Here is a 12,250-nt window from a genome sequence, read left to right on the forward strand (position 1 = left end):
ATTTGTTTAATTTATGCGGGAGTTCTTTGATTTGCAAAATTTCAGGGATTTCAATGTGTGGAGATAGAATGAATAAGTAAATGCATTTTCCCACAAGGAATTGCATGACAATATGCTTTTACCTACTTGTTAATTTTAGGAAACCATTGGTTTCAGAGTTTGATTGATTTGTTGAAAATTTCGGCGAAAAATCTATATCTCAATAAAAAATATATTGGCATCGTGCGTTAGCTCAACATACACTTTTTTATTCTATCACATGATTCACGAACGGTTCTTTTTCGTAAAACTCTATTTACCGAAACCGCACCACAAAATTATAATCACACAAAAATTATTATCAGTATGATTATTATCTCCACAACTTGTTCTTAGGACTGAAACATCCTGTTTAGTAGTTTATTGGGAACTGTGAAATTGACGAAACTTGCGAATGTTCTTCTGAGTTTTCAAAAGGCTAAGGCATGTTTTGTGTATTGAGATTGTCTGAAACAGTTCATTGGAAGCTTAGGAAATTCTGTGAATTATCCAGCTCAGAACTGATTCGTTCTCAATAAATCCCAAATTGAGTGTTCCAATCCTGAGAACAAATTTACTGGACAAATTTTCATGAACCGGTCCTGGAAGCGGCACAAAATGCTATATGATGTGTAGAGGTGATACTTTTTCAATGATAAAATTCTGGATTTATGCTGAACGAAATTATTACCTACTGAAATTCATCATTTAATTGAAAATCCCACAAATTACCAAAAAGTTGGGCTCAGATGAGAATTCGTGAAGACGAAAAGTTGCTCTTTTGGAATATGTATCAGATTTAGATCTTATATTAACTAGTTTTCTGAAATCTACAAAACAACTTCTATGCAATCCATATCCTAAGATAGGAGTAGAAAGTGAAAGGCGAAAACAACCAAAATTTTTAGAGCTGAACCTTCATTTCCACAGTTCTGAAATTTTTGAATGTGTTGATTCGGTGAAAACCGAAAATCACGTAGTTTTAAATGGCAATTTGATGTTCACCTGACACCTGAGTAACCTCTATACGTGTTAGGAATATGTACAGTTTCTCCTGACTCGCCCTGTATAACGTTTCGAATTCGAATCAAGTTATTTCATTGAGATTTCCTACGATGCTTGTCTGGCAATTTACTGATTACACTGATTTTGTATATTTTCAATCAACGGATGATTATAGAATAATCATTTTGAAGAACATGCACACCTATATTGTTGAAAGTGGAAGGAATTTTTACTGAATGCTCTCATTTTAATTGAAAAGTAAAGATAAAATCTTCAAACATGTCGAATTAAAGTAACGTCGAAGAATGATTGTAGTGTTAGGCTAGAAGCCTGCTCCTAGGCTAGAAGCCTGCGATAATACCCTACTTTATGATAAGTAGTAGAATGTACCTTTAGCATCGGGTATTAATCAATATTAAGAAAAGTTTGATCACTTTACCTCAAAAAAGATCTATTCCACGAATCCTTATTTTGAATAGTTAGTCACATGGACTTTCCTTTTTGACGTTATGTGAAAAGTTGAGTTCTACAAGAATAACTTCCATTGTGAAGACTTAACTGAATGACGAATTTATTAGAATCATTATCCAAATTATCACAAATTTCTCTAACGAGAAAGACACGCAAATTCAAAGAGTCTTGTTGAGGAAAGTAAGGAGATAGAATAATCATAATTTCCAGCATTTCACGAAGCGAAAAATATGGAATTTTTGTGGAGACTACAATATTTTCTGTGCTAATTTCGTTATTTGAAATAATGATTAACGTATTATCATCATTGTCTGATAAAATCCCAAAGGTACATACAACAATTGAATTCGCTTCATTATTTCTGACGTGATTGTTTGAATGGTGAGAAAACGCAGCAAATTTAGAAGCATTTTTGTTTTTATCTGAACAATTAATTGGTACTTATATTGAGTTTTTCAAATGACCGGAATCGAATCTTACAAATTCTGATATTTTCACACTGAAGAGGAATATAATTGTTCCTAATGCAGGATAGTTAAACAAGACACGTCGTTTTTGGGGAGGCGATTTTTCAAGTCACATCATGAAAAAAATCTCCTATGAGGATGATAGTTCAAAAAATGCATAGTTCTTATAAAGAAGTCGTCTTTTCCAAATGGCATTACTGAAGACAATTGCAATAACATTAGAGGTGGTAGAGCAATCTCCTTCTAATTGTTGCGTTTTGTTGGCCATTTACTATTTTGAACATATCGCACACCTAGATCTAAACAGAGTCAACTCAAAAATCTCAATTTTTGAGTTATTCACACCATCGAATTCCTTATTTTAGTACCCACCGACCAATAAAACAGAATCAAAAATAACACCTCTACTCGACCCTAGATGGCGCTGAATGTCCCTATTTATGAACGAGCAAGCCTCTCCTTACACCACCAAAACAGCAATATTGCTAGTAACCATCGGAACTGCAAGCGGAACAGACGTACTTGAAGCCAACAAGTTGGAGTTATTTCGAGTTGAATCCCTTTTGATGGAAATTGAACAAATTATATTTTGAGTTATCGCCGTTTTGACGACTAGTGCAGAGTTATTTGATATTTTATTTTCAGTTGAACCAGTATCGATGGCAGGGTAAGTAAAGTTTTCATTTTTATTTAGGATTGATTCCATATTGTTAGAAAACTTTTCAGTTTAGAGTTAATTCTGTTTTGTTGAGTAATTGTTTTTCGTACCTATATTTCTCCAAAGAAACGAATGAAATGAATTTCTTTTGTTGATAATAAAATTCTTTCTTTTCAATATAATTGAATTTTTTTTTGGCCTCCCGAGACTTTTTTCCGTTTCATACAGATCAATTTTTGAGTTAGATCCCTTTAGATGGATTCTGCCGAATCTAATTCTATAATATCGTTAATAGGATTGAATAATTCTTCTGAGAGCTTCTTGAATTAATTTGGCGAATCGGACCCCATGAGTCAATGAATGAATAATTTCTGTTTCAGGCAAAATTTGAAACGTGGCCGGTTCTTAGTGAATTTAGTAATGGAAAGAGACAAAGAAAACAACACTCCTTCTAACATACTTCCGCAACACCCACCTCTGGAAGATGTCAGTAAGATGTCATCAATTGATGAAGTACCATCTGCGGCAACCCATGCTGCATTATCCAGGTTAGATAATAACTATTACATTTCACCAATACGGAGCGAAGAAAGTGATTTCGACGACTCCGATGCAGATCCAAATTTCGAATTGTCACCGAGGAATACCGAATATAAATTTGTACCACTCTTACCTCCTAATCCTAATGGATCATTGAGTCCGTCCAGCACCAGCAGCTCAAGCTCATCCGAATCTAATGATTCCTCGGACAGCGATAGGGACAAAGTAGTCCCTCAGAGTCCTATAGTTGCTGAAATAAATTTTCAAGAACCAGAAGTAGAAAAAAAAGTAAAAAAAGAATAAGAAAACCAGCGAAATGGAAATCTAAGGTAGCAAAAACGCTGAGAAATTCTGGTAAAGCCTACCAGTCTTTATCAAAATTGAAAAAACTAATGCCAGAGAGAAAAGTTGGACCACCCTGTGAAGAGAAATGTCGGTTGAAATGCAGAAGTAAAATCGATGAAATGTCGAGGCAACAGCTCTTTGATGCATTCTGGGGCCTCGGCAATCTTGAAAGACAGAGAGAATTTGTAGTAAGACACTCTCAACAAATTAAGCCTAAATATCGATACTCCAGTACAGAAGATTTTAGAGCGCTCAACACCGCATTTTATTTTGAGGTAAATGGATGCAAAATCAGAGTATGCAAGCCATTTTTTAAATCTACACTTGACATAAGCTATAAAGCGATAAAAACAGCACTGTCTAAGAAAACGGAATCCGGAGTTATTGATGCCGATTTGAGGGGAAAACATGCTAACCATCCCACTATTGACCCATAAATTAAAAAGAGTGTTATAGATTTCATAAATTCTATTCCTAGGATTGAATCTCATTACTTGAGAGCTCAAACAACAAGAGAATTTATTGCAAGAGATAAATCATTGGCCGATATCTATAGAGATTATAAGCAATTTCGTGAGAGGGATGGATTACCTGTTGCTACATCTTCCACATTCAACAGGATATTCAACACAGAATTCAATATTTCTTTTTTTTTACCAAAAAAAGATCAATGTGATCTTTGCGAAAGGAACAAAAACTCAGACGGAGAAGAAAAGAGCCGGCTCAGCCAAGAATATGAACAGCATCTGAAAGAAAAGAGTTTGGCAAGAACTGAGAAAGAAAAGGATAAGAATAGGACAGATGGTACCATCACAGCAGTTTATGACTTACAAGCAATGCTGCAGATTCCGAAGGGACAAATATCCCTCTTCTTTTATAAATCTAGGATCAATTGCCTGAATTTTACCATAAGCGATTTGAAAGTAAAGGATGTAATTTGCTACTTTTGGGACGAAACTGAAGGAAAAAGAGGGGCTGTAGAAATTGGTAGCTGCATACTCCACTACATTCAATCTCAGGTAGACCAAAATCCCAATAGAGAGATTGACTTGATTTTCTACTCAGACAATTGTGGTGGTCAACAAAAAAATAAATTCCTTTTATCAGCCTATGCCTACGCTGTCAACAAATTGTCAGTTAAGTCAATCACTCATAAGTTTTTGATACGGGGTCATTCCCAAAACGAGGGTGACAATGTACATAGCGTGATTGAAAAACAAATCAAAAGATATCTGCAGTCGGGGCCGATCTTCATTCCCGAGCAGTACAAAACTTTGATTGTTACTGCAAAAAAAACCGGCAAACCATACAGAGTTATAGAAATGACTCATAATAAATTTTATGATGTCAAAGCATTACAGGAATCATGGGGAACCAACTTCAACACAGACGAGGAGAAAAATCAGATTAAGTGGCATGACATAAAGATTCTAAGAGTTGAAAAAGCACAACCTGAGGCATTTTTCTATAAGACATCATTCAGTGAGGAAGCTTATAGAAAAGCTTGTGTACGGAAAAGAGTTCCCCGCACAAGAGCAAATGGGTCACCAAGCGATGAATCGTTATTTTCAATTGGCTTAACACAGGCCTACACCGAAAAAATTGCCTTGTCTGATGCGAAAAAAAAAGACATATGAGAATTGATTGATAAGAACGTTATTCCAAAAACCTACTATGATTTGTATTATAAAAGTGTTCTGGGCGATAATGATAGTTAATAATTATTATTGCTTCATTGTCTTTGAAATTCCTTAATCATGACTTCCTCGCTCCTGAAAAAAATTGTGATGATTTTCAAAACCAAAGTTTTTTATAAGTTTCCACAGCGATGATCTCGAAGTGTCGTTTTTTTAGTTTTGTAAGTCAAATATGATATATTTGATCTGAACTTGTAATCTTTTTTAGAAAAGATTGTTCTTATATTTTTGTATTATGTTACAATTTATGAATAAATTTTATTTTTTACTACATAATATTTTCAGCAGTACATAATGGGCATTATTTTTCAACAGAAAAAAAATGATTGTTTTCAGTACCTACTAATTCCTTTGCTTTCTCGCTAATTTATCATCCAACTTACACATTTCTTTTTATCAAGACCCCTTTATAACCTAGCACCTTATCCCTATTATTGGCAAAAAATCGCCCAATGGATTGAACTAAATATAAATGGCACATAGTGCTAATTCATTTTAAGTCTAAGTTGCCCTTTCAAAAAGGAGTCAACTCAAAACTAAATTCACCAATACTGGCCTAACTCGAAATAATACAACAAATATATCGAAATTGTTAAGCAAAAGGGAAATAATTACAAAAATCTAATTTTCGGCACCAAAACATGATCGAAACAATTCCCACGATATAATTGTTCTCCTAGCTACACGTAAGATGAAATAATCCATGGATGAAACATCTGCAGTGTATAGTGACGAAGAAAACAGTTTTTCGCCATTTCTGGAAAGTCAGCTTTTTTGAGTTGATTCTGTTTAGATCTAGGTGTGCGATATCATAACTCCACAATTCTAGCTTCAAATGAGATGATGTAATAGGTAATTGAGATCTCAATTCAATGCCTTAAAGGTGACTCGCAACTGACACGGTACCTTAACTAGTGTTAGCCTAAACATCCTTGCAAATGAAGAGAATATTGGATATATTAACCAATCCTGAAGAGATAAACATTTATAGGTTGTTGTTGTCTTGAAGTAGACCAATTTTAAATGGCAAGATATTCGAAACACATTATTTTCACTATAGTTTGCCCAGCACATACAGGGTTTCCTGCCACTACTTGACACTTTCTCAAATGTGAATTAAGTGTATAAAGAGACAGTGAAGACGAAGCAGGAATGCCTTAATTTTTTTCCTACGACAGCTCCCTGCGAAGATATGTGCCTCCAAATGGTATTTTCATAATTCAGTTTTTCCCAACGACTCCACGAAGTCTGATAATTTTTTTGAATGAATGTAAATATCAATATCTTTGCCCATAAGTCATCAGGACCGCCAGAGTCGGACTGACCCTAACACCTACTAGTCAGAAACTTTTTTTGAATGAATATATCAGCGAAATTCCTTTCATTAACGTGTTGTATCATTATCATTAATACTCTCGTAGCTTTATTGTTGTTAATAGTAGGATCTTAAAGGTAAGCCAAGCCAAGCAGACCAATAAAATGGATAAACACGGCCAACTTACTGCAATAATTGCAATAGTAGGTACCTACTTATATCGATAACACAGTAGATACATGGGGTTTTCTCATAGTATTACTCCTGAAATACTCGTCTGCGTATGTACAACCATCAAACACCACGCCACTGACAAGTAGGAAGGTTATTATCGTAATATCCAGTATCGGTCTCTCTCTTGCTGGCCCATTCCGTTTGCGATTCTCCGAAATAAAAACAGCCGAAAAAAGGCACGTTCCCGTTGGTTGCAAGTTCTGCACAAAAACATATCACATCGTGAAGGAAGGATAGGAAGGCAGCAACGCGAGATCATCTGTTACCGAACTGATGCCATTTGTCCAGAAGGAAGAAAATGTGTTGAAGGATATTAAAATCAATCCTAAGAAGTCGAGAAAATCCAAAATATTTTAGAGTTTTGTAACTGGTAGAACCAGAAGTACCTTCCTACGTCGTTTTTTTCCCATGGCATTGGGGATTGTCACATGAACTCACTCATAATACCAAGCTTCGCAGAGATATTGGAGCTTTTTATGGGAAGATCACAAAGCTCATCACAGCTACTTGACCTTTGAAATTATAACGATGAAATTTTCAGGAACTGTTGCCACAAGCCTAAAATTTACCACGATATATTTAACATATTCAAGTGAATTATTTATCTTATTATCAAAAAAATCAGTACTACAAATGGTCAAAATCAGGAATTAAATATCCGAATATTCATTCAGTCTCATTTCACTTCACTTTTTCTCTATTGAACCTTCAACAAGATGCCTGATTTCACGAATGAATATTACTTGAATCTCATTCTTATTCTTGGCGAATGTAATCGAGCTGTTTATAAAATGAACAATTATTAGTCTCTTCATATAGATAGATACATTTCCTGATTGTCAAGATCGATAGAAAAATGAATAACGTAAAAAAAAAACAGATAAACGTTGTGTTTGACAAAAATAACGCAATTACAATTATGTCTTTTAAATATGAAATGCACCATAACAAATTCAATAAAGTACAATATTTGAAAGGAACTGATTTCGTAAAGAGAATAGTTTTGTGAAGCAATTCTGATTCGAGTTCAGGAAGATGAAAACTTTTTGGACTGTCATTTGAACTGGAGAATCGAAATTAACCAACATTAAATACACTCCTGGAGAAAAAAACCTGGCAGAAAATTGTTCCACCCAATTCATTTCAAAATAGCTTTCCGAGATGCGCATCGATTTTGATCATTTTGTTGTCTATTTGTAGCCTATTTCATCACCTGATGTCGAGTCTGCAGGAATTTCAATTAAATTTGATGGTATACAGGGTAGAACTGTGAATGTGGAGACAATACTCAATATAAGAATATAAGAATGAGTTTATTTTTCATAATTTTATCTTCATAATCTCTATGTGTTATCGTTAATGTTATAAATTGCATAGTTTCGTTGGAAAAATCGTATTTCCCTTCAGGACTTACGAAATAGGAATTAAACAAACAAATGTTAAGAAAAGATCAGGCTTCAAAAACTCATTTAAAGGCCCATCATAGCATCACTAATTACCTCCCCAGGGTGTTCAGAAATTTGGAGGAAATTGCAACTTTCAGTTCTACCCTGTATACCATCCAAATCCAATTGAAATTTCTGCAGACTCGACATTGGTACTTCCAATTGTTCCATTGTTTTTGGGTTATAAAGAATAACCCAATTTTTGATGTTCTTATTTACTATGGAACTCTTATTGGTAAAAGTTGACTTGAAGTTCATGTATTGGTATATTCGAATTACTAACTTTTAGTAACAACGAAAAGGAAGAACTCTGTGTCTACTCAAAATACTTTAATGTATGATGACTAACTACCTAAACAGGGTGTTCAGAAATTCAGAGGAAATTGCAACTTCCATTTATATACTCTGGATTACATTAAAGATTAAAGTATTTGGAGTTGACACATAGGTTTTCCTTTTCATTGTTAATTGATGAATATAATGACTCCAATATGGGTGATTTGGATTTTAGTAGATAAATATCGACTCAAAGAATTGAGTCGCTAGTAAAAAACAATGTTGAGAACGGTTTCAAGTTGTTTGGAACACCATGCAACTCCACAGTTGATAATGGATGTAAGGTATCATAGATATCGTAAAGACTTTTGAAGACAGGTTGACGGCAAACATTGGTCCTCACTTCTGACCACCACGTTCGACCGCCTTTAGTTTTTTGAGGAAGGAACTTCCCTAAATGATGAAGAGTAGTGCAGATTTCTTGATCAAATTAATACACTCAGGGGCAAAATTAACCGGCCACCTACATTTTACGAATTCATTCGAAATTCTATGGTAATTCAATTAATTATGTGATGTTTTTACATCGGGCAAACCTTTATAGTAAAAAAAAGACTTATATTAAATGTAAATTAGTTTAATTGAAACATAAAATAAAGAAATATCGTTTTGCAGTAAACTTACAGAAAATAAAAATGATTAATTAAAAGAAAAAATCGCACTGAATCATCGCATTAATATCGCGTATTTCCTCCTCTAGCCCTAATAACCTCCTGTAATCGATTCGGGAGCCCATCCATAATATTTTGAATATCCCTTTGTGGAATATTTTCCCACTCCTCAAATGCTGCAGCTTTTAGCTCACTCATGGTCGTAGGAACTGGCACACGACTCCGGATGCGTCTTTTTAGATTGTCCCATACATGTTCTATCGGATTTAAATCTGGACTTCGAGCTGGCCACGGTAATCGTTGAATATTGACGTCGTCCAAGTATTCGGTGACCACTCTGGAGGTGTGTGCACGAGCGTTGTCGTGCATTAAAATAAAATTATCGCCTATTAATGGCGCAAAAGGTATGACATGTTGTTCAAGGACTTCTGTCACGTACCTGTGAGCATCAACGCTGCCTCTATCAAAAACGACCAACTCTGTACGGGCGTCGTAAGCAATGCCAGCCCACACCATGATCGAACCACCTTCGAAACCTACTGTTTGCACCAAACAGCCTTCAGCAAACCTCTCACCACGGCGTCTATACACTCGCTGACGTCCATCAGGATGTCGTAAAGCAATTCTCGATTCATCCGTGAAGAGAACAGCTTTCCATTGTTCGGAAGTCCAATTTATGTGTTCTCGGGCAAATTCAAGTCTCGCTCTTCTATGCATTGTGGTCAGTTCTGGGACTCGAGCTGGTCTATATGCTCTGAAATCCCTCTCCGCCAACCTTCTTCTTATTGTTCGAAGACTTACACTTACATTTCGTACCTAAAACAAGCGGTTACGGGCCTCAGACGCTGTTGTGAACCGATTTCGCATAACGTTCGAGACGATGTAACGATCATCTCTCTCTGATGTACACCTTCTACGACCCTGTCCTGGCCTTCTTGTGTACAAACCAGTATCTCTGTAACGCCGAATAGCATCTTGTATGGTGGTTCTTGGATATCCAAGCAGTCTTCCAATCCTACGCTGGCTGAACCCAGCGTCTGCAAGTGCTACAGCCTTAGCTGCTCCGGCTGCGTCCAATGGCATTCTTTTTAGTGTGGAGAAAATAACGGCTTCCCAACACCTCGGTTTTATTGGAAAAAATTGTATCGCAACGCTTAAAAACAAATTTATCCTGTACATTAACGTTGCAACGAGAATGTCAACTTCCGACTGAACTCATTATTGTTGAATAAAAAGGAAAGAAGTTAACAAAACATATGTATGATTATTTTATTGGTTGTCGATTTCCCCACTCATCACATTGCGCCAAGTTGTCGAAGAAAAAGTTATGAAAAACAAGCCATATGCGATTCGAGATGGGTGGCCGGTTAATTTTGCCTCTGAGTGTAGTTTATTAAAAAACAACTTCGTAAGTCTCTACCACCTGACAAAATGAGGAAAAAACATGCCTTGACATGAACTGTCAGAATTTTGAGCATCTCTTTCGAATTAGTTTTCCTATTAATGCAACAACTTTTACTTTCTCACTTGTTACCAAAGTGTTAATCATTTCTTGAATATCTCAAGAAGAGTTTTCACAGTCATATGGTTGACCGGAAATTTTTTGTTGGTTTCAAGGAATGGAATCATATTACGATGAAAAATATGTGTTTCCATTTGAAATGAAGAAGTTCATAATGAAAACTCGAACCAAAATTCAAAATTTTTCCGTAAATTAAGCCTGCTCTAGGTGGCAAAAATTCTCCTGACTCTCAGACGAAAGGAGGGTAGAGATCGCCCCAAATATTCTATATCGCCGCAGTTTTTATTAAAGACTTGAGTATCTACTTGAGGGAGAAAGTATCTTATATAAGTAATTCTGATCCTCAATATGTCAGCTGTCTGTTCGGTATGTTGAAGTGGCTGTAGAAAATATTTCTGGACTCTGAGTCTATTCATTATTTTGAACACCATAATCAAATTCGGAATGTCATTTCTGTCATGCAGTGCCACAATCCCATGCTTTCGGATCAATGGAGAACAATCGCTAATTCAATTAGAAATTGCAGACTGGGAAATCTTTTCTGAACTCTTTCAATATATCAATATGAATCTGATGATGGGGATTTCAGACAAGTGATGCAAAGCAGAGTTTACTGTGAAGCACTAGCCAATTTGATACCGTCAGGACAACTAAATGGAGAACGTTCCACCGAAAAAAAAACAGATGCTGACCATGGTTTCGACCTCATTTGACCTCGTCAGAGCAACACAGCTTCTTCTCCGATGGAGAAATTAGGATCTATAAATTCCAAGCGTTTTTCCATCGGAAAGCTGTGTGGCTCTGACGAGGTCCAATGCGACCGAAACCATGATCAGCATCTGCTCTTCTTCGGTGGAACGTTCTCCATTTAGTTGTCCTGGCGGTATCAAATTAGATAGTGCTTCTTTGTGAACTTGAATCAGAATATTGTACTTTATTGAATTGTAGTGGTGCATCTCATGTTTCAAAGACATAATTGTAATTGCGTTATTTTTGTCAAAGACAACGTTTGTCTGTTTTGTTTTACGTTATTCATTTTTCTATCGATGTTGTCCTTTGACAATCAGGAAATCTCTATATGAAGAGACTAATAATTGTTCATTTTATAAACAACTCGATTACATTCGCCAAGAATAGGAATGAGATTCAAGTAATATTCATTCGTGAAAAGAGGCATCTTATTAAAGGTTCAATAGAGAACAAGTGAACTCAGATGAGACTGAATGAAAATTGAGTTCGTAAATTTAATTCCTGATTTTTACCATTTGTAGTACTGATTAGTTTGATTTGATAATAAAATAAATAATTCACTTGAATACTTATTGCATCTTAGAATTGTGTTATATGTTAAATATAACGTGGTAAATTTTAGGCATACGGTTTATGCTACTTTTTATTGTGAATTCAATAAAGTACAATATTCTGATTCGAGTTCAGGAAGAAGCACTATACAATTTGATACCGTCAGGCAACTAAATGGAGTACGTTCCACCGAAGAAGAGCAGATGCTGATCATGGTTTCGGTCTCACTTGACCTCGTCAGAGCAACACAGCTTCTTTTCCGATGGAAAAATTAGGGTCTATCA

The 12,250-nt window shown here is 35.6% G+C and overlaps 1 protein-coding gene across 1 annotated transcript; it reads left to right on the forward strand.

Annotated features, from left to right (window-relative positions):
- The first annotated feature begins 2,266 nt into the window (after window positions 1-2,266).
- On the forward strand, window positions 2,267-3,730 carry LOC123310452. Its single transcript, XM_044893920.1, has 2 exons — window positions 2,267-2,628; window positions 3,000-3,730. The coding sequence occupies exons 1-2, from the start codon at window positions 2,621-2,623 to the stop codon at window positions 3,460-3,462; spliced, it is 471 nt and encodes a 156-aa protein (XP_044749855.1). The 5' UTR covers window positions 2,267-2,620; the 3' UTR covers window positions 3,463-3,730.
- The last annotated feature ends 8,520 nt before the right edge of the window (window positions 3,731-12,250 follow it).

This window comes from Coccinella septempunctata, chromosome 3 (genome assembly GCF_907165205.1).
Source record: "Coccinella septempunctata chromosome 3, icCocSept1.1, whole genome shotgun sequence".
NCBI lineage: Eukaryota > Metazoa > Arthropoda > Insecta > Coleoptera > Coccinellidae > Coccinella > Coccinella septempunctata.